At 42.0% G+C, this 22,942-nt stretch overlaps 1 protein-coding gene and 1 long non-coding RNA gene across 2 annotated transcripts; both read left to right on the top strand.

The window, feature by feature from the left end:
• The first annotated feature begins 3,170 nt into the window (after positions 1-3,170).
• LOC111852831 (uncharacterized) lies at positions 3,171-22,491 on the top strand. The gene is made up of 7 exons (XM_072709328.1): positions 3,171-3,352; positions 3,757-3,874; positions 7,465-7,572; positions 12,881-12,937; positions 21,282-21,455; positions 21,575-21,688; positions 21,856-22,491. The coding sequence occupies exons 2-7, from the start codon at positions 3,758-3,760 to the stop codon at positions 21,889-21,891; spliced, it is 606 nt and encodes a 201-aa protein (XP_072565429.1). The 5' UTR covers positions 3,171-3,352; position 3,757; the 3' UTR covers positions 21,892-22,491.
• On the top strand, positions 7,722-12,752 carry LOC140588150 (uncharacterized). Its single transcript, XR_011989435.1, has 2 exons — positions 7,722-8,912; positions 9,019-12,752. It is a non-coding gene; the product is annotated as an uncharacterized lncRNA (long non-coding RNA).
• Positions 22,492-22,942: the final 451 nt, after the last annotated feature.

The raw sequence follows: 22,942 nt of genomic DNA, 5'->3' as shown, positions 1-22,942 counted from the left end.
AACAAGAGGATACTGGCACCTGGTACTGAATAACAAGGGGAGTACCAGCACCCAGTAAAGAATGGAAGGGGGAATACCAGCACCTGGTACTGAATAACAAGAGGATACTGACACCTGGTACTGAATAACAAGGGGAGTACCGGCACCTGGTACTGAATAACAAGAGGATACTGGCACCTGGTACTGAATAACAAGAGGATACTGACACCTGGTACTGAATAACAAGGGGAGTACCAGCACCCAGTAAAGAATGGAAGGGGGAATACCAGTGCCTGGTACTGAATAACAAGAGGATACTGGCACCTGGTACTGAATAACAAGGGGAGTACCAGCACCCAGTAAAGAATGGAAGGGGGAATACCAGTGCCTGGTACTGAATAACAAGAGGATACTGACACCTGGTACTGAATAACAAGGGGAGTACCGGCACCTGGTACTGAATAACAAGAGGATACTGGCACCTGGTACTGAATAACAAGGGGAGTACCGGCACCTGGTACTGAATAACAAGGGGAGTACCAGCACCCAGTAAAGAATGGAAGGGGGAATACCAGTGCCTGGTACTGAATAACAAGAGGATACTGGCACCTGGTACTGAATAACAAGGGGAGTACCGGCACCTGGTACTGAATAACAAGGGGAGTACCAGCACCCAGTAAAGAATGGAAGGGGGAATACCAGTGCCTGGTACTGAATAACAAGAGGATACTGACACCTGGTACTGAATAACAAGGGGAGTACCGGCACCTGGTACTGAATAACAAGAGGATACTGGCACCTGGTACTGAATAACAAGGGGAGTACCGGCACCTGGTACTGAATAACAAGGGGAGTACCAGCACCCAGTAAAGAATGGAAGGGGGAATACCAGTGCCTGGTACTGAATAACAAGAGGATACTGGCACCTGGTACTGAATAACAAGGGGAGTACCGGCACCTGGTACTGAATAACAAGGGGAGTACCAGCACCCAGTAAAGAATGGAAGGGGGAATACCAGTGCCTGGTACTGAATAACAAGAGGATACTGGCACCTGGTACTGAATAACAAGGGGAGTACCAGCACCCAGTAAAGAATGGAAGGGGGAATACCAGTGCCTGGTACTGAATAACAAGAGGATACCGGCACCTGGTACTGAATAACAAGAGGATACTGACACCTGGTACTGAATAACAAGGGGAGTACCAGCACCCAGTAAAGAATGGAAGGGGGAATACCAGTGCCTGGTACTGAATAACAAGAGGATACTGACACCTGGTACTGAATAACAAGGGGAGTACCAGCACCCAGTAAAGAATGGAAGGGGGAATACCAGTGCCTGGTACTGAATAACAAGAGGATACTGGCACCTGGTACTGAATAACAAGGGGAGTACCAGCACCCAGTAAAGAATGGAAGGGGGAATACCAGTGCCTGGTACTGAATAACAAGAGGATACTGGCACCTGGTACTGAATAACAAGGGGAGTACCAGCACCCAGTAAAGAATGGAAGGGGGAATACCAGTGCCTGGTACTGAATAACAAGAGGATACTGGCACCTGGTACTGAATAACAAGGGGAGTACCAGCACCCAGTAAAGAATGGAAGGGGGAATACCAGTGCCTGGTACTGAATAACAAGAGGATACCGGCACCTGGTACTGAATAACAAGAGGATACTGACACCTGGTACTGAATAACAAGGGGAGTACCGGCACCTGGTACTGAATAACAAGGGGAGTACCAGCACCCAGTAAAGAATGGAAGGGGGAATACCAGTGCCTGGTACTGAATAACAAGAGGATACTGGCACCTGGTACTGAATAACAAGGGGAGTACCAGCACCCAGTAAAGAATGGAAGGGGGAATACCAGTGCCTGGTACTGAATAACAAGAGGATACCGGCACCTGGTACTGAATAACAAGGGGAGTACCGGCACCTGGTACTGAATAACAAGAGGATACCGGCACCTGGTACTGAATAACAAGAGGATACTGACACCTGGTACTGAATAACAAGGGGAGTACCGGCACCTGGTACTGAATAACAAGAGGATACCGGCACCTGGTACTGAATAACAAGAGGATACTGACACCTGGTACTGAATAACAAGGGGAGTACCGGCACCTGGTACTGAATAACAAGAGGATACCGGCACCTGGTACTGAATAACAAGAGGATACTGACACCTGGTACTGAATAACAAGGGGAGTACCGGCACCTGGTACTGAATAACAAGAGGATACTGACACCTGGTACTGAATAACAAGGGGAGTACCGGCACCTGGTACTGAATAACAAGAGGATACCGGCACCTGGTACTGAATAACAAGAGGATACTGACACCTGGTACTGAATAACAAGGGGAGTACCGGCACCCAGTAAAGAATGGAAGGGGGAATACCAGTGCCTGGTACTGAATAACAAGAGGATACCGGCACCTGGTACTGAATAACAAGGGGAGTACCAGCACCCAGTAAAGAATGGAAGGGGGAATACCAGTGCCTGGTACTGAATAACAAGAGGATACTGGCACCTGGTACTGAATAACAAGGGGAGTACCAGCACCCAGTAAAGAATGGAAGGGGGAATACCAGTGCCTGGTACTGAATAACAAGAGGATACTGGCACCTGGTACTGAATAACAAGGGGAGTACCAGCACCCAGTAAAGAATGGAAGGGGGAATACCAGTGCCTGGTACTGAATAACAAGAGGATACTGGCACCTGGTACTGAATAACAAGGGGAGTACCAGCACCCAGTAAAGAATGGAAGGGGGAATACCAGTGCCTGGTACTGAATAACAAGGATCGGTGGGTGGTTCTCCTTACACTCTTCAGGAAATGAGAAACTGTAAGTAACTGATGGGCTGTGGGTGTATCTGAAAATACAGAGGATTCTGAGAATAGTGTACAACAACCATACTGAATCATGCCATTGTTGCATTTAACTCCAAAGGAAATTCAGGTTTAATTTAAAAGAGCCATTTTCTTTCTGCAGTTGTACTGAAACAAAAAAACAAAATTCACTTCCCACTTTTACTCCCCCCACACAGGGTCAGACATCCGGTTGCAGATTACCCTTGAAATTGCTTTCTTTTCACTGCTTCCCAACCCCCCCCCTCCCCCCTCACGTCCCACGCTTCATGGGGGAGGGGAACACAGACAAAGATTGTGATTTAGAGTGAGCGCTGGTTGCACAGCAGCGTCCACTCTGAGCTCCCCTTCTCCCATCATGTGGCTTTCATTCTGAGCTCTGGGATTTCTGCACACCTCCCACAAACACCCCTCTCTCGTCATTCCCACCCCCATGTTACTCTCTCCCATGGCTCTCTAATATCACAATCGACGGAGCACTTTTACACTAAAGCCAGGTCTGTCAGCTTTTCTCCTTTAAACACTGCATTTTTGTGTGTTTATCTAGTTTTTTTCAATTAAGTTGTTTTGGTATTTCCTAGTTGTTTTAGGTTTAATTTCTCTTGAATATAATTTTGTTTTACTTTAAGTATTTGTTATTCAGATGATCTGCAGCTGGCATTTCAGTGTGTCTGTGTATGTGACTATTGTACAATCACTCATTCTTCTGCCTTTTAATTGGATTGACCTTTCTATGGGTCGTTAGATCCAGACATGCAAGCATTTAACAAACATTCTAAGCTTGCCATTAAAGTATGACAGTAAAATATAAGGCAGTTTTTCAGGTTTTAAGTTTGAAGCAAGATGGATGTAGTTGTTTTCACCAGCAGTCATCTGCTGCCGACGCTGCCTGATGTTTCAGGATGGACACGCTGCCGGTCTTCACCGCGGGGAGCGAAGCCACAGGAGACACCACAGAAGTGGTGGGCTTCAGCAAGCCCCTGCACCGCTTAATGAGGGCAGATCCCAAGAGCATCGGGGTAAGACAGACGCCCTACAAGATCCCCTGGTCCGGTCCACACTAGTGGCGAGTGACTGGAAGGCAGTCCAGTTCATTCTCTGTACCATACCAGTCCTGTTACAGGAGTATTCCAGACACTGTTACTTCTTCTTCAGTTACATGACTCTCATAAAGATTATTAATCGATGATTCATACATTCTGTATTTTTATGGCCATGATGGGAGTTCATGACAGCATCAGAGGTGTTCTGGTGCTACAGCTAATTTTTAGAACAATTTTATGAAAACTGCTTATTCTTCACCATTTTCTAACTGGTGTCGTGTTTGTATTTCATTACAATATTGTCGATTCACTGGTCAAATTGTGTAAATATTCTTCTTCATCATTGCGCAAGACCTTGTAACACATTGCGCAAGTGTGAAATTGTGAAAATGGGACAGTTAAACTTTGCAGTTAATACATGGCTCAAAGAAAAAATGTGCACATGTGTTGCCCCTAGGCCATTAATTTAACATAAAAAGATAAATATATATAAATATAATATTAAATCACTCAACTCATAACCTTTTTTTTGACCCAGACATATTTGTGTTGCAAAATTAAATTAAGGAATTATGAAGCTCTACAGTGTCAAACTGTCCTTCAGTGAAACTGTCCTGATTAAAATTGTAATGATAGTGTTTTTTAAATGTAAAAGTTCTTACTAAAAATATAAATGAACATTCAAGGCATAACTGTGTTAGTATTACTCGACGATGGGCTTGAGCCAGCAAACAAGAAGGCGAAGTTGTGGATGACAGCAAAACGGGGTTTATTTAGGGAACAGGCAGGACCGGGGAAGCACGACGACTAACATTGCAATGACAGATCTGCGGATACTGACTTAGACACGGACTAAATACACCAGACAGGCTAAACTGAACAAGCAAAGGGAGTAAAGGCACCTGGTACCACATAATAAGGGGAATACCGGCACTGAATATCAAGGGGAGTACCGGCATCTGGTACCACATAAAAAGGGCAGTACCAGTGCCTGGTACTGAATAACAAGGGGAGTACCAGCACCCAGTAAAGAATGGAAGGGGGAATACCAGTGCCTGGTACTGAATAACAAGAGGATACTGGCACCTGGTACTGAATAACAAGGGGAGTACCAGCACCCAGTAAAGAATGGAAGGGGGAATACCAGTGCCTGGTACTGAATAACAAGAGGATACTGGCACCTGGTACTGAATAACCAAAACCATTCAATAAGCATTTGACAGGGTTGTTTAACGGTTCAGTTTGCAGTTACAGTTATAAAACACTGCCTGTTTATTTTCCCAAATATTTTTAAACTAATTCATTCGAAAGACTGTGATAAAGTTTTCACATCTATAAACTAATACATACACACAGGCTATTAAGAGCTAAATGAAAGCCTAAATAGTTAGAACTGAGTCCCGCTTCCTCTCACATACAGACGGTATCCTGTACACATACAGACGGTATCCTGTACACATACAGACGGTATCCTGTATACATACAGACGGTATCCTGTACACATACAGACGGTATCCTGTATACATTCTGATAATCGCATGCTTCTCTTTGGAACAGCAATAGTATGTTTTATATTTACTCATGTTGTCACAAGGCAGTGATTACTCTTTGCATTTTAATTTGGGATCATTTCGCATTAAAAACAAAAACTGTATGCATTAATTACTATTTTTAAAAAGTGACCCCAAATTTTTCTAAATGCCCCCATTTTTTAGACAGTGAGGGCAAAGGTTGCCCCCAGATATTTTTTAAATTTCCTACACTGCTGCAATGTGCAGTGTATGTAAGGCCCGTGCTGATCTTTCTTAAGTCTGAACATGTATTCAGACTAGATGTCTTCATTTATATTCTTTCTACCGCCTGGTTAATTGCTACTAAAAAGTTTATCAGTGCTCCATCATATAGTATGTATATACTAGTATAGCATCTTACTAGTTTATATTATATTACTGCTGCTGCCTGTAGACTTTGTTACGTATTTATGTTAATTTATATTCTTATTCATTTTTCTGTGGTGAAAGGAGAATGTGCAAAGTCAGAATTTCATTGTACAGCGAAACTGCTTATCTTCTGTGGATATGACAATAAAACTCCTTATAGCTATAACTCTAAATAGATTGTACTGGAGAATTATGTGTCGAAATGGTTAGTTCGGGTATACTATGAATTTTTATGATTGATTTCCTTGTTATATTTCGTTTAGCCAAAGATTGCACAATTTGCACTTTAAGAAATATTTCTATGGATGTTGCTACTGAATAAAACAAAAAGATCAGATCTGTGTAATTCATTTTGACCGTGGATTTCTTCCTATAGCGTAGTTCTTGTTAGAGCAACATGACTATTATATTTCCTTATTCTTAGTGTACACAAGAAATGCCACTTGAACACTAAATGCAGATAGTTTGCCATATTTATTTGAAATATTATCTCATTTAATGCTTAGTGGTTGATAAAAGGGAAAAAAATATCAGATAGGTATGATTTCGGCAGATACTCAAAATTTCAGTATCAGGATTAGAAAAAAATTATACTGTGCTATCTCTGCTAAAAATATTATGCACATTTTACATTGCTAACTACTTTACAAGCTGTCCGTAAATCAACAAGGGCATTGGTAAAGACTTGTAGTCAACTACGAGCTGCCCGTAAATCATAGCTCCCCAGTTAGAATGATTGTTTTGGTGTTTCCTAATTGTTATTGGTTTAGTTTTCCTTGTAAGTAGTTTTGTTTTCCTTTAAGTATTTGTTATTCAGATGATCTGCAGCTGGGAATTCAGTGTGAGGCTGTGTCTGTGTATGTGACTATTGTACAATCACTCATTCTTCTGCCTTTTAATTGGATTGACCTTCTATGGGTTGTTAGATCCAGACATGCGAGCATTTTACATCCTAAGCTCGCCATTGAAGTATGACAGTGGAACATAAGGCAGCTGTTCAGGTTTTCAGTTTGAAGAAATGTTTGGCAGCAAGACGGACGTGCTTGTTTTCACCAGCAAGACGGACGTGCTTGTTTTCACCAGCAGCCATCCGCTGCCGACGCTGCCTGATATTTCAGGATGGACACGCTGCCGGTCTTCACCGTGGGGAGCAAAGCCACAGGAGACACCACAGAAGTGGACAATCCAGTTCATTCAATGTACCATACCAGTCCTGTTACAGGAGTATTCCAGTCACTGCAATTTCTTCTTCAGTTACATAACTCTCATAAAGATTATTAATCAATGATTCATACATTTTGTATTTTTATGGCCGTATTGGGAGTTGATGACAGTATCAGAGGTGTTCTGGTGCTGGTCTGAAATCACATAAAATCACATAAAAGTATCATTTGAGAGCTGTTCAAAAACTGCATACCAGCCTTATAACTGATCTTTTCAGTGGAACCCTCCTTCTGGCTGTTAGACACACAGAAACCAGCCTTGTATATTGACAAATAAGATGCAGCTACAAATAATTTTTACATTACCTGTAAATCAGCGAGGGCATCCGCAATGGCATGTCTCTCCACAAGGTGCCTGCATTTGCACAGCGCTAAAGAGGCTACCTGTCCTGTTTCACTACAGGTTGCCATGATGATCCTGGGAGGCTCGCAACTCATAACTGGAATACCAATGATGCTCGACATCATGGGGAACAACGCGGTGTACGGGGGGCTGTGGCTCGGGACTGTGGTCTGTGGCCAGCTCTCACCCATTCCACATGCCCATGTCTGGCATGCACTAGCGAGTCTGCCCCTCCCCCCCATCCCACTGCAGAAACATCTGTCTGCATGCTGCAAATGTACAGCTTCCTCCCTGTCATCTGATTGGTTGGTGTCAGATTAAGTTGGTCTACATTATTATTATTATTATTATTGTTATTATTATTATAAATAATAATAATAATAATAATGGTAGTAGTAGTCCGTTATTTTATACAGTGTGAGAGACACTTCTGTTAATGTTGTACACTCATACATAAGCTTGTATTGTTTGGTCTAAAACCGGTATATGTCAGTTCTTTTGTAACTCAATGTCACCCTCAGGCTTTCACTTACTGTTGACTTGTTTGTTCCTGACCCAGCCCAGTGACGTAAATGTTTTAACCAGCCGGTCCTTTATATTTTTCACACTCAATAAGTTAACTTTCAGAAAATGCATGCCATTTTTCACCCTTACTTTCAACTGTGTGCCTTTTATATGATTATACAACCCCTAATCAGAAAAAGTTGGGACAGTGTAGAGAATGCAAAAAAACACAAGATGTCTAAATTTCTTTTGCATTGGTTTGTAGACAATATGAACATGAGATATGTGTCTGGTCAGCTTTATTTCATCTGTAAATACAGGTGCTCCTTGACTTATGATGCGGTTACGTTCTAATGAAGCCATCGTAAGTGGAAGATATCGTAAGTCAAATATGAATACGACATGTCAGGTCAGGTTGGGCGGCATGCGCTGATGCAGCACGTTGCTGCACCCACCACATGGCGAAACTCCTTGGGATTCCAGCTAGCGACCCCTCAGGCAGACACATGGTCCAGTCCCACCCGCTGGAAATGGCCATCCATCTGCCGTAACCAGGTGTTACACGGACGTCCCTTTGGCCTGGTCCAGCCCCTCAGATCCTCAGCAACGAGGATCCTGTGAGCCGGATCACTGTCAGGGAAACGCGCCACATGGCTGTAGTGTCGTAACTGATGCTCCCTCACAATGCAAGTAATGTGCCTCATTCAGGACTCCCTGAGCAACCACTCATTCAACACAAAGTCAAACCAGCGGTACCCAAGTATTCTCCGAAGAGACACAGTACCGAAGGAGTACAGTCTTCATCTCAGCTAACAGGATAGTCTCCATGTTTCACAGTCATACAGCAAGACAGAGAGCACCAGGACTCAACCTTCATCCTCTTGCAATGATATCGGGAGTGCCACACACCCCTTTCCAGTGACCTCATGACCCCCCCATGCTCTCCCAATCCGTTTGCTGACTTCATAAGAAGAGTCACCAGAGACATGAATGTCACTGCCGAGGTAAGTGAATCTCTCGATGAGGTCGACATTCTCCCTACAGACAGACACACTACTGATGCCTGTGCCTAAGAAGTCATTAAAGACCTGGATCTTGGTTTTTATCCAGGACACTTGCAATCCCAGACACTCAGACTCCTTGCTCCATCTCTCAAGACCCCTGATCAGAGCCTGTATTGACTCTGTGAAGATCACAGCATCGTTGGCAAAGTCAGGATCAGTAAAACTTTCTTCACCACCAAATGCTCCACAACTGCTGGACCCTACAACCCTGCTCACCACCCAGCCCATGCAAGCATTGAACAGAGTAGGAGCAAGAACACACCCCTGGCGAACCCCAAAATCAACTGGGAAGAACGCAGTGGTCCTCCCTCCACTCTGCACAGCACTCACTGTACATGTGTACAGGCCAGTCATGACGTTCAGAAGCTTTGGGGGGATCCTGACTCCCAAATGGAAGCAGAGATTGCCTGCAGTGCCAGTAGGACAGCCTTACCACCATCCTGGAGAAGTTCACCCCGAATACCACAGATCCTTGCAGCCTTCCCTACCCCCAGCTGATTCACAACCCATGCAATCTCAGTGAAATTGGGTGGTTCACAACTGATTGGAGGATCAGCCTCAAGAATCGCGGACGCAGATGTCCAACATCCTAGCCGGAGGATCAGCTTTAAACAACTGCTCAAAGTAGCCAGCCCAGCGGGTCACAACTGCAGTGTCATCCGTAAGGACTGTTCCATCATCCACCCTGACTGCAAGTCTCCGAGGAGCAGATTCAGATGTAGGTAATGCTTTGATTCCTCTATCAGCAGGACGTGGGTCACTAGACCACAGATGATATGTCACCTGCTCACAGATTCGTCTAACACCTCCTTATCTGCCCTCAGAGCCCTCACAGCTGTCCTTCTGAGTTCCCACTACAGACTGGAGTTGCCACCAATTTGCATGCTGTGCCTCTTCTCGATAATATCCAGGGTGCCCTGTGAGATGAAACACCTCCTTCTGGGATTACCAGCAACACCAGCACAACCCTCGGCAACCTTCAGGGTCTTATCAAGGATGGTTTCCCACATCACATTAGAGTCGGCAGTCACACCCAAGTGCCTCACCCAAACTGCAAGCAAACTCAACAGCTTGATCTTGGAGTCTGGCTAAGTTCAGCCTTATTCTCCTAGTAGGTGATTGCCTACTGGATCTAACCTAAATCTTCAGAGTAGCAACAACAAGTCTTTGGTCAGAATTCACAAGCTGGGCACTTCTGTAGACCCTGCAGCTTGGCAGGAGCCTCCAGCGTCTGCCCAGTGAAATACATAAATAAATACATTAATACAAGTTTATTTGCTGAAATACAGAAAACAGCAAAGTACAATAGATTGTAACATTGTAAAACACTGCATTAGATGCTTATATACTCTCGATCACTCTAAAGTCTGGAAACATGGCTGTGTGGATGCAATCATCACTTGGCATTAGTAGAAAGTATCGTACAACATATGGCTAAACCAGGAACAGATCAAAATTCAAAGTTGACTACTAAATGTGCATCATTATCACACCTCCGTTAAGTCAAAATATTATAAGTTGAACCATTGTGAAGTGAGGAGAACCCATGTGTAGCTCTGGAAAAAAATTAAGAGGATATACTATATTTTTTTAAATCTGCATTTTAATTTTTTTTTTCCTGGTTTAATCCTGATTCTCCTAACAGACAGCAATAACCAAGAAGAAGGTGAAGCAGGAGATACTCCCAATAACCACAAACCAGCCAGGTGGAGGGCAGAAGGAACTTTCTAATGGCAGAGATGACTTTCAACTTATCCAACAGTGCCTCATAAGGATGACCTCACTTTTTTGAAGTGACCTACGAAAAGAATGGGAGACATTATAGTGGTAGACGAAGGACTGAATTCCCATAAAGCAAAGAAGAAGCCCTTCATTAATGAAACAGGGAAGAGCCAGTGTGGAGTTTCCCAAAAAAAATTATATTTTACACAGGCACATAATTGAGAAATGAGTGAAACTGAAAATTTTGCTGTGGTTTCTTAATTTTTTTTTACGGAGCTGTACCATCCATTCCTGCCACTCATGCCTGCAACACATTTCAAAAAAGTTGAGACAGCAGCAATTTAGGGCTAGTAAACAGGTAAAATAATTATAATTATTATAATAAAATAATAATAAAATGTATAATAAACAGGTGATGTCACCAGGAGACTGTAATCATATGGTACAAAAGCATCATCCAGGAACGGGCTGGTCCTTTAGGAGCAAAAGCATCATCCAGGAACGGGCTGGTCCTTTAGGAGCAAAAGCATCATCCAGGAACGGGCTGGTCCTTTAGGAGCAAAAGCATCATCCAGGAACGGGCTGGTCCTTTAGGAGCAAAAGCATCATCCAGGAACGGGCTGGTCCTTTAGGAGCAAAAGCATCATCCAGGAACGGGCTGGTCCTTTAGGAGCAAAAGCATCATCCAGGAACGGGCTGGTCCTTTAGAAGCAAAAGCATCATCCAGGAACGGGCTGGTCCTTTAGGAGCAAAAGCATCATCCAGGAACGGGCTGGTCCTTTAGGAGCAAAAATGTATCAGAAAATAATTGAAAGATATTTTAAAAGATTTAGGGAATCTGGAGGAATTTTGGTGTGTGAAGGACAAAGGTGCAAGCCTAAGTTGATTAACCTTGACCTCCGATCCCTCAGACGTCATTCATCTACAATCCATGAAAAAAATCCATGTGGGCTCAGGAGTACTTCGGCAAACCTTCATCAAGCATTACAATAGGTAATTACATCCACAGATACCAGTTTAAGCTTTACTGTGCCAAAAGGAGACCGTATGTTAACTGCATCCAGAAGCACCGTTGACCTTTCTGGTCTGAGAGTTATCGGGGATGGAACATCACACAGTGGAAACATGAATTGTTGTCAGACAAATCCATGTTTCAAGTCTTTTTTTGGATGATATGGGTGCCATGTGCTCCGGATCAAAGAAGAAAAGGACCATCCAGACTGTTATCAATAACAAGTCCAAAAGTCAGGGCCTGTCATGGTCTGAGGCTGTCAGTGCCTTTGGCAAAGGCAGCTTACACTTCTGTGATGGCACCATTAATGTTCAAAAGTACAAAGAGATTTTGGAGAAACATATGCTGCCTTCATGATGACATCTTATCCAGGGACTTCCATGTATATTTCACCAAGATCACATTCTGCACACATTATAACGGCATGGCTGTGGAAGAAGAGGGTGCGGGTGCTGGACTGGCGTGCCTGTAGTCCGGACCTGTCCCAATGTGTGGTGCATTTTGAAATGCAAAATACAATGAAAAAGACCCTGTACTGTTGCACAGCTTAAGATGTTTGCATGTTACACTAAACCAAAATTACACTAGACCAACTGGGAAAGTGGGTTGCTGCTGGAAGAGGTGTTGCTGTGGCCAACAGGTTAGGTAGGCCGTCCTGTGGTCTGTGTGGATCCAAATGTCCCAGTCCAGTGATGGGGACACTGTGCTGTAAAAATGGGGCTGTCCTTTGGATAAGACATAAAACCGAGGTCTTGACTCTGTGAGGTCATAAAAGATCCCTGGGCATCTTTTGAAATAGATGGTGGTCCCCCGATGTCCTGGCTAAAATCGTCCACTATGGCCCTATCAGATCTGGCCCCTATATCTAAATGGTGAATACTTTCCTGCCCCTTCACCACTGTAGCTACTGTGTGGTGAGCGTACTGGTGCAGAATACCTGCCGTCGCATCATCCAGATGGGGGCTTTGGAGTGGTGGCGGTTGAACTGGCTCCCCATTGGTTCTGTGGTGTCTTGAAAAGCGCTATATAAATGTAACTTTCATTCATGCAAATTGTTGTTTTCATTTTTAAGTTTAACATACATCCCAGCTTTTCTGATTTGGGGTTGTACTTTAAGCTAATCTAGACAGAGTTCTGATTTTGTGTTTCAATTTCTTTCGCAATCATAATACAGTTCGTAATCTGTGGTATCCTTTACTTCCTGTCTGGGAGCAGCCCGTCAAAAAAGCTGGTAAGTGTCTCCTTTTTCTCATCCTCTGCCGGCCAAGTCAGCGCCTCTGCCAGCAGGTTGTGTGAAGGTGTCATGTCTCCACCTTCTGGCTTATGAAAATATGCCTGCGTTACTTAATGACTGGCCACTAAAATATGCCTGCGTTACTTAATGACTGGCCACTAAAATATGCCTGCGTTACTTAATGACTGGCCACTAAAATATGCCTGCGTTACTTAATGACTGACCACTAAAATATGCCTGCGTTACTTAATGACTGGCCACTAAAATATGCCTGCGTTACTTAATGACTGGCCACTAAAATATGCCTGCGTTACTTAATGACTGGCCACTAAAATATGCCTGCGTTACTTAATGACTGGCCACTAAAATATGCCTGCGTTACTTAATGACTGGCCACTAAAATATGCCTGCGTTACTTAATGACTGGCCACTAAAATATGCCTGCGTTACTTAATGACTGGCCACTAAAATATGCCTGCGTTACTTAATGACTGGCCACTAAAATATGCCTGCGTTACTTAATGACTGGCCACTAAAATATGCCTGCGTTACTTAATGACTGGCCACTAAAATATGCCTGCGTTACTTAATGACTGGCCACTAAAATATGCCTGCGTTACTTAATGACTGGCCACTAAAATATGCCTGCGTTACTTAATGACTGGCCACTAGGTCACACGTGTTATAAAGGAAAAACATGTTTTCACTATCCAGATAGATAAAGTGGTATAGATAATGGATGGATGGATGGATGTTTTCTCTGTCTTTGCAAAACCATATAAACATATTAAGTACCCTTACAAAACTGACCTAACATTTAATTTAAATGTGAAGCAACATGTGTATATAGTTACGTAAATTTTAATGTTTCATGAACCTGTAAAAAGCACTTCCGTTCTGTGCAGCTCTCAAATTTTCATTTTACAGGGTGGTTTGGGATACTCATTTATATTCATGACAGAAGTGATACTTGATTGGCTAGTGAATGTGCCTTCATTTAAATGTGCAGCCTGATTGGCTAGTGATTGTGCTTCCACCTAAATGTGCTACCTGATTGGCTTGTGAACGTGCTCCCATCGACATGTGCTACCTGATTGGCTAGTGAACATGCTCCCATCGACATGTGCTACCTGATTGGCTAGTGAACATGCTCCCACCTAAATGTGCTACCTGATTGGCTAGTGAACATGCTCCCACCTAAATGTGCTACCTGATTGGCTAGTGAACATGCTCCCACCTAAATGTGCTACCTGATTGGCTAGTGAACGTGCTCCCACCTAAATGTGCTACCTGATTGGCTAGTGAACATGCTCCCATCGACATGTGCTACCTGTTTCCACACCCAGCACTCTTTACAGAATCCAGATCAGTCTGCAACCTTGCAGAAACAGCTACTGACAACTTATCACCCCAAAGAAGTCCTTAACTGAATTTCCTTAAGTCATTTGAAGTTTGACTGTAAATTTTAAGCATTTGCTTTCCTTATCATAGGCTAATAGTATTCTGACTTATGGGTTCTGGTAGTTTGTGATTAGCATGGTTTCCTCTATAGTTAGCGATTAGCATGGTTTCTCATGCATTCTGTCTAAGGCGGTTCACTGGCTAATCAGGTAGTGCCTCTGTCATGAATATAAATGAGTTTTCCCACACCACACTGTAAAATTAAAATTTGTGCTCTGCTCAGCAAAATGGAGTAGTAACCAATACTTCACTTTTTTGTATGCACTTTCATGGCCTATCAGAGTGCCTTCGACTTGCCTTCAATTTAAGTGTAAAAAGTTGTATAACAAATGGTTTTGTAGTCTAGGCTACAGTTAAAGACAACCCCAAATGCAACAAACACAAATGATAACAGTTCTAGTGTGTTTCTTGTTCACCTCATCAGAAATCAAGTGTGTCCCATTGTTTTCAAAAAATGCCCGGGCACTTGAGCTCTTTACCAATACTTGCACACCTCGCATGCTACGTCAACATTCCTCACCAAAGTAATGGGATGAAGCCCAAGAGTCTCTTGTTTAGTCAGCCAGATCACTTGACTCAGCTAAGCAAACTGCTCTGCATTTAGTCCTACTTCTGATGTTTATAAGTCATCCAAATTTAGCAATGTTTTGACCTATGACTGGTATGTGTGCACACATATCATTTAAATCATTCAATGTGTTTATATATTTATGATGTATTTTTACCACGCAACTGAATGGGTCCAACTATATAAGTTGCTAGCAGCAGCTTTTGGGAAACACACCCCAGAATGAGAATGAGAGGCCAGAAGGAATGGATGGGTTCGTGAATGAGTTGATGAACAAGAGAGTCTCTCCATTCCTTCTGGACTATCATTCTTGTTCTGAACAAGAGACCTGAAGAAATGAATGAGTTGTTGAGTGAGTAGGCAAATGAGAGACTCAGATAGGCTACTGAACAAGAACGGTACCTCAGTCATGACTGAAATACACCATCTACTGGTGTAGTATATAGCCTACATGTAAAGTGACTTCCCATGTGCTACAAATTAGATTTTAGTAACGCAACATTTTCGCAATTTAAATGATTTCAACCAAGGTTTGTTAGCTTTTGGCCTCGTTCTATGTAATGACTTGGTAGGTTTGCATTTTTAATAAACATCAGTAGCTAAGGTACAATGTTGAGAGACTTAGACTATTGAATAACAAATACTTTATTTAACAAATTATTTTTCTCACATGACTTATTAGTGGTATTAGGCTTACTCCTTAGTACAATTTAGCCTAAATAATAGGCTATTTTTGACATATTGAAACACAAGGGTTTCAGATTTATTTTATGCAAACAGGAAGTGCCACTGAGTTGGTTAACGAATCAGAATAAATCTTTTAGGATGGCTGAATAAAATAAACTATGTCACCAAAAAAAAAAGATTTATTTCACCCATCATTAGTAAACAAGAGTACACACAGAGCCCATGGGAGAAGCAAATGTCACACTGAAAATGTTTTCTAAACAATAATTGACTCTTATGGCTCATATCAGAATATTCCTCTCAAGATAACATTACCCAAAATAAAAACAAACAAAATGACATAAAATGTGATCAGTGGTGGGCAGGGTTCTGCTAATGGCTAATTAGTGCAGCTAACTTTTTTGTTAGTGGCTTAGCATTTCCGCTAACTTTGAAAAATATTAGTTTCTGCTAAATTTAGTCCTGCTAACATTTTTGCAGGTAATGTAACAATGCATAGTGGTAAAAATCATACACATTTTTTCCTGTCTGTTGTGGGCGTCTGCAACAGTCTATCTGGCACGCTGTTGGCTGACCACGTGTAAACGCAAGTTGTGATTGGTCGATAACTTGTTGTACTTAAGGTATTCTGGGCTAAATATAAGGGAACGAAGTTCATTTAAATTGGGATACCTTGAACTAACTGGAAAACAGGCTTATATCACAAAGCTGGATTTCTTGCATAGTCGCATAATTTGTTGGATTTCAGGAACTCTACTTTAAATGGACTTTATCTTAGTTCACTTACATTTAGCCCAGACTACCTTAAAAACGACACATTATCCAGCTAAACAAGAAATCCTGCTTCGGCCCCTGGTTATTTATCTTTACTTTCTGGGTTCTGATTGACAGAGCTATAGACTAATACAAAGTTAAGACCCTCCTTCCTAAGTTCTGGGTAACTGGCGCCATGTTTGTAGTCCCCAACTTGCCTTCATTGAGGGCAAAATGTCAACCTGAGCCAGGACTCCTCCAACAAAAGTGATTATATGTCATTGAAAGAAAATTTACCCTGTTGAATCCAACGTTCCCAAGTTGAGTAAGTCCTAATTATTCCTAGGTAGTCACTCCTTGTGGAAATAAATTGCTAAACAGGTAAGAATTTCAGCTCTCTAGGTATGTTTTCAAGGGTCTCAAAGCCAAAAACCAAACCAAAGCTAAATTCATATAATGAAAATTAGCAGTTATCATTAGCTTGAGCTAAATTTTTTAGTGGTTTATCGGTTTAGCATTATCAAATTAAATGTTTGAGTTAGTAGATTAACAGTTATTGAAGCTAACTTTTCAGTTAGCAGTGCCCTGAGTGTGTTAATCACTTCTTAGGCACAGCCATCAATAGTGTGTCTGTCTGCAGGGAGAATGTCGACCTTGTTGTGAGGTTCACTTACTTCGGCAGTGACATTCATGTCTCTGGTGACTCTGGCTTTGAAGTCAGCAGACGGACTGGGAGAGCATGGGGGTCATGAGGTTGCTATTAAGGGGTGTGTGGCGCTCCCGATATCTTTGCAAGAGAATGAAGGTCCAGATCTTTAGTGTCCTGGTGCTCCTTGTCCTGTATGGCTGTGAGACATAGATACTATACAGTGAGCTGAGGTGAAGACTGGACTCCTTTGGTACCGTGTCTCTTTGGAGAATCCTTGGGTACTGCTGGTTTTGTCTTGAACGAGTGGTTGCTAGAGGAGTCCCAAATGAGGCACGTTTCCTGCATCGTGAGTTACGGCACTACAGCCATGTGGCGCGTTTCCCTGAGGGTGATCCGGCCTGCAGGGTCCTCATTGCTGAGGACTCAAGTGCCTGGATCAGGCCAAGGTGACACCCACGTAATACCAGGCTGTGACAGGTGGATGGCCATTTCTGTAGGGTGGGACTGGACCGTGTGTCTGCCTGGGGGGTCGCCAGCCAGGATCCTGAGGTGTTTCATCATGTGCTGGGTGCAGCACCGTGCTGCATCAATGCATGCCCCCCAGCCTGACCTAGCATCACTGTTTATTGAAGTTGTTTAGTTTAGTTTACACATTTTATATGTATATTTTAGCAGTTAGAGAGTGTGGGTTAGCATGTGTACATAATTTACATGTTTTGCTCATGTCCTTTGCCATGACCACTGGATAACATTTGTTTGCTACTTGCAACTTGCATTGTAAATGTTCTGTCATTTTGCACATTGACAGAAATTTAAGAAGGATATGTTCGGTTTATTGTGCGATTTGGGATGCCAGTTGTTTTATTTGTTTTCTTGATTGTTTATGCTTTCCTTTTTAGACATTTGGACGAGTATTGGATACTCTTGGGATTAGATCCACATATGGGTATGCAGCATCTGTCGGAACTATATGGGGATCATACTGAATTACAACAGTCTAACAAAGTACAAGGGAGGGGTCAGCTATGCACTTCGTCATTTGGAACGTAAAGGGACTGAATGGGTATATTCGCTCACCTAAAGAAAATTAATACAGATATAGTGTTTCTGCAGGAAACGTATCTACAAATGGCAAATCAAGTGAGATTCAGGAAGTCGTGGGATGGATAAGTTTTCCATTCTCAATTTAACACAAAGGCGAGAGGAACAGCTATTTTAATTCATTAAAAAAAGCATTGTTTCGGACATGTAAAGAAAATACGTCATTGTCTCGGGTTGCCTTTTTCATACTCCTGTTGTGTTAATCTGTTTCTACGCACCCAACTAAAATGATACTACTATTGTTCATAAGCTCATTTCTAAGATTCCAGACGTGAACAAATCATTTCCAGTGGAGATTTAAATTGTGCTGTAGATCCAGCTTTTGATCATCCAAACAGTAAAACATCACACCCAAGTAAAATGACCTGGGATTTTTCTACCAACATGACACGGTTAGATTGTTTGGATCCATGGAGATTCTTCTTTCTGCAACACACAGTTTTCTTATTTTTCTGATGTACTTTTTTCCTATTGAAGGATAGATTTTTTCTCTACTCCTTTGCCTGCTCATTCCCTTTATAAATGTACAGATTCCTTGTCCAGTCCAGTAAACCCCTTTCAGCATTCTATGTGTTTTTGTGTGATGCTGGCATGAGGATTTCTCTCTATCCACTCCACTGTGCTGGCACACTATCTTTAAAAACATCAAGCATGCTTCTAAAAACCCTAATCACCAACACATTCCATTTAGATTTGTGCACAGGACATAGCATACCCCAAGACTGTGTTTCGCCTTGGCCCCTTTGTAAATTGTGCCCACTCAAAGCTCTTGGTACGTATTTCCACACGTTCTCCTCTGTGGTCTCTTTCTTTTTTACCGGTGTGTAAGTTGTGACTGTCCCCTGTTCTTCTCAGTCACTGTTACTCTTGGATTTCTCTCCCCTTTCTTTTCCCAATTTTCAGCAACAGGTGATTTCTTCACATCAAGGGGAGCATATTGCTTATTGCGTCTGGTTAATTTCTGCTGCATTTTTTTAGTGTTTGTTTAGTTTCCTTTTTATCCTGCTCTAGATGTGGGGGGGGGGGGTGTCGGTGAAGTTTTGGTTGTTTTTTTGGTTTTTTTAATGTATTAATTCTGAAGAGCTCAGTGGATTCAAGTCAAATTTCTTTCCTCCCTGATATTGCACAGTCAACTGGAAAGGGTATTATTGCAAAGTTGAAGCATTTTGGAATAACAGAAACTCAGCCACAAAGTGTCAGATCATGAAAAGTAACAGAGCATGTGAACTGTGCATGTAAACTGGGACAAGGACTGTAGTCCGAATAAATGGCCTAGTCGAGCTTTAACTGTAGCGCGACTTAACTGTGCATGTAAGCTGACTGTAAATCGTCAGCAACATGGACTGATTTCCTAAAAAACAATGATCTCTGGTCATGAGCCAAGGTTTGGTGTTTTTCACTCTGTTAGCCTATGTGATGCTGTTAAGGTGCTTTTTCAAGAGTCTGTAAAAAAAAGTGGTGCGATTAGTCTCTAGTCTGTAGCGGGTGGCAGACAGGTTGGTAGATGCCGCTGTCCAGGCAGGTCATTAATTTTTCCAAAATTAACATCACATTATACAATAACAACACATTGTGTATAACTTCACAAAATGCGACAACTTTTAATCATAAAATGCGATGTTATCACAGAATGCATTGTCAAACACCGTGTAACAATATACTGTATAATATAATAACTCGACGAAATGTAACAATTTTTTATTAATGTATAATTTAGGTACAATTTTAGGGGTGCATTTGCCAAAAGCTTTCTGCCGTTATCTCGTACTTAAAATCGTTGATTAATGAGTGTTTCTCAAAACCCTTTGTAACTAAAGTAGTTTGTAACCTCATTCATAAACTAACAAGTGATCCAACCAACTAATTTTTTTCTTTATTTAAACTTTTGCCTGCTATTTTGTCACAGAGACACAGACGTTTCCTGAAATTGATCACAAGAACATGCTGATACTCTTTTTTGGACAATGATGATTATAAGGAAAAGTAGTAAAGATGCCCCAATGTTCTTGGTTGATCATTTGAATACAGACAGTGTTAGCAAGTTATGATCATGAGGGAAGTCAGGGAGCAAACGGGGACTCCAGTCGGCACCACTAGGGTGATAGGGTGTTGGGAAAGTCACCGTCCTGTCCTGTCCCGTCCCTGCCTCAGGATCCTCACACTCCAGGGGGTCACTCTTTATATGCAAATTCACTCACAACACCTACACACGGCACCTTGTTGGGGAGGGTCTTTTGGGGTATAAAGGGGGGTGAAGAACTGCCCTTAATTTGTATTTGAACTGCATTTCAATATCCGGTGTATTTATACACTGTATTGCATTATATTATTTTTACTGTTCAATAAACCACCGTTTTGCTGAAACGAGTGGATTCCTTACAATGATGATAATTATGATCATTATAATAGGTTAATGTTACAAAATCAAATTATAATGTAGGCTATAAATGTATTACATTAAATTTTTTTATAAAGTTATTACATAATGTGCTGTTTTTACATAATGCACTGTAACAATGCATTATGTAATAACACCATATTAGTGATGAAAATTTGTAACACTGAGTTTAGTACAGAATACAGTGGTACCTCAGAACTCTAAATTAATCCGTTCAGAACTTATAAGAAATAATGGAAAAATTAAAAAGAGACGTGTGGCGTGACTCATTTCCCCGTGCGTACAAGTTATCTTAGGTCGCCATTCACTGTTTGACATCTGAGATTCAGATCGAGTTCTAGGTAATTTTTTTTCTAACTAGTTGGTTCGACTTTTAAGAAATTCGAGTTCTAATGAGTTCGAGAACTAAGGTACCACTGTACATTATTACAGTGTATTACAGTAGTTGGTTTTTCTGACAAAAAGGATCCACAAAAATGTCACTTCATACAGCTTTCATTTTCAAGCACATAAATATCAGATGGCACAAAGCAGGTGCACAAATAGTTACATTTATGGGTAACATCCACATTTTGGAGAGGACATATTCTGGGTTACTATCCTGACTTTGAAGTTCTGTCCTTATTAGTCCTAATAACTCGCCTACCTTGCTACTGTCCTTTTTTACACATGGGTATTTCTCAGTTATAACAACACCACATGCCTCCCTTTCCTCTTCCATCAGGTCACTGCCAACCTGGCCCTGAGCATCGCCTCTTTAATCACTGGAGCACTGGCTTTCATGATTAATCTCTCCACTTTCATCAATCAACATAGAGAAGACATCTATTACTATGATTACGACATCAATTACAGCAACCTGACAAACATTGATGAAATCTGGAGTACATTCCATAAGGTGCCCATTTTCAGGCTCAAAGATACACATCTTTGAACAGGATAACATTCATGATGGTGTTAGGTAAGTGTTAGAGTTAGGCCTTGCAGAGCTGAGAGTGTTTGCCCTCCCCCTCACAGAACCAGGTGTCGGGCATGGAGGGTATCTGGCTCCTTCACTGCTTTGTGGGCGGCGTGATCCTGATCGTGATGACGGCGTTTTCCAGAGCCGCTCTGAGGTCCACCAAAACACAGGTACAGTGTGGTGACATCATAACCGTCACTGTCATCACAGTGCCATCTCTACCTACAGCTGTCCCAGCTCATGCTGGCAGAGAATGCACGGCTGATCGAAGCCACGTCAATGTGTGACGTCTTTTGAGCTTAAACTGAATTGTCCCTCTGTCTGCTTTTGCTTTTAGGCGACTGTCATAATGTACAATCGACCATCAGCGTAAGTCTGGACGGCTGGAAAAACTGTGAAAAACAGAATCAGTGCAGATGGATGGATTCCCTGATTTAAGCTTTAGAAGTTATATTTTGATACTGAAGTTAGGTGTTAAACCTCCTTGTCCCAGAAAATGGTCAGAGAAACTGAACTTCTGCTCCAGTACGGTAATGTGGGATCCATGGATTCCTGGTGTTCTAGGGAACTTGGTCCGGTCCAGCATCAGCTTGAGGTTATACTTTAAAAACACAGTATTATGCCATAAGATGTGCTGTACTGAAATATACACAAAATACTTCTAGAAATCAAGGTTGGATTGAAGTTTACCTGTACAAAGCATAGCTGTATAGTGTTAACTCAGCATATTAAAATAGTATTAATAACCTTTTAAAAAGTAACTTCTGGTTTTTAAAGCACCGTATAATATGTTGCCCCCCCCCCCCCCCCCCCCCCTGGAATTTACTTTGCATTTATGGATCAAATTTAATGCATGCAAACTAACAAAATACCTAACAGACCACATGTAAGGAAGACATGTTACTTTTTTTATGTATGTGTTTGTCTATAATAAACATAATAAACACAGATACATACATTGTATTTAGTATAACTGCGTTGGTGTCAATTAAAACTTTGGTTGGTTGGTTGGTTGGTTGGTTGGTTGGTGAATTGATTGATTGATTGGTTGGTTGGTTGGTTGGTCTCCAGCCGTAGGGGCTCTTAGGGTTACACGTTCACCTGCAGAGACCCTTGTCCTACTTCCCCATTCCCTTCTTATATAAAATCCTGCTGGTAGTCGTTGTTAGGTAGTTTTCATTTACCAGTCAGCATCATTATTGCACAGCACCATCTTTTTTATTTACATGCAGTGACCAAGATTCTCCTTAACTTTTTAAGGATTGTGTGTATTTGGCTTTTTCATGTAGTTTAACTGGGGGAAAAAAACAGAAAGTGCCACAATAGCTGTGCTGTTCCTCAACACAACTCTGCTTCGTGGGAGTCTGCGGCTTCCCAGCATCCAGCAACCATAAGGAATGCCAGGATAATGAGGAAATACGGCA

Source organism: Paramormyrops kingsleyae, chromosome 3 (genome assembly GCF_048594095.1).
Source record: "Paramormyrops kingsleyae isolate MSU_618 chromosome 3, PKINGS_0.4, whole genome shotgun sequence".
In the NCBI taxonomy this organism is placed as follows: Eukaryota; Metazoa; Chordata; class Actinopteri; order Osteoglossiformes; family Mormyridae; genus Paramormyrops; species Paramormyrops kingsleyae.
This window is presented reverse-complemented; position numbering and strand designations above follow the sequence as displayed.

Coding starts and splice junctions, on each gene's coding strand:
- LOC111852831 (XM_072709328.1), top strand. CDS start 3,758: ATGGACACGCTGCCGGTCTTCACCGCGGGGAGCGAAGCCACAGGAGAC. Junction 21,456..21,574: donor TCTGGAGTACATTCCATAAG/GTGCCCATTTTC, acceptor TCCCCCTCACAG/AACCAGGTGTCGGGCATGGA. Junction 21,689..21,855: donor TGAGGTCCACCAAAACACAG/GTACAGTGTGGT, acceptor TTTTGCTTTTAG/GCGACTGTCATAATGTACAA.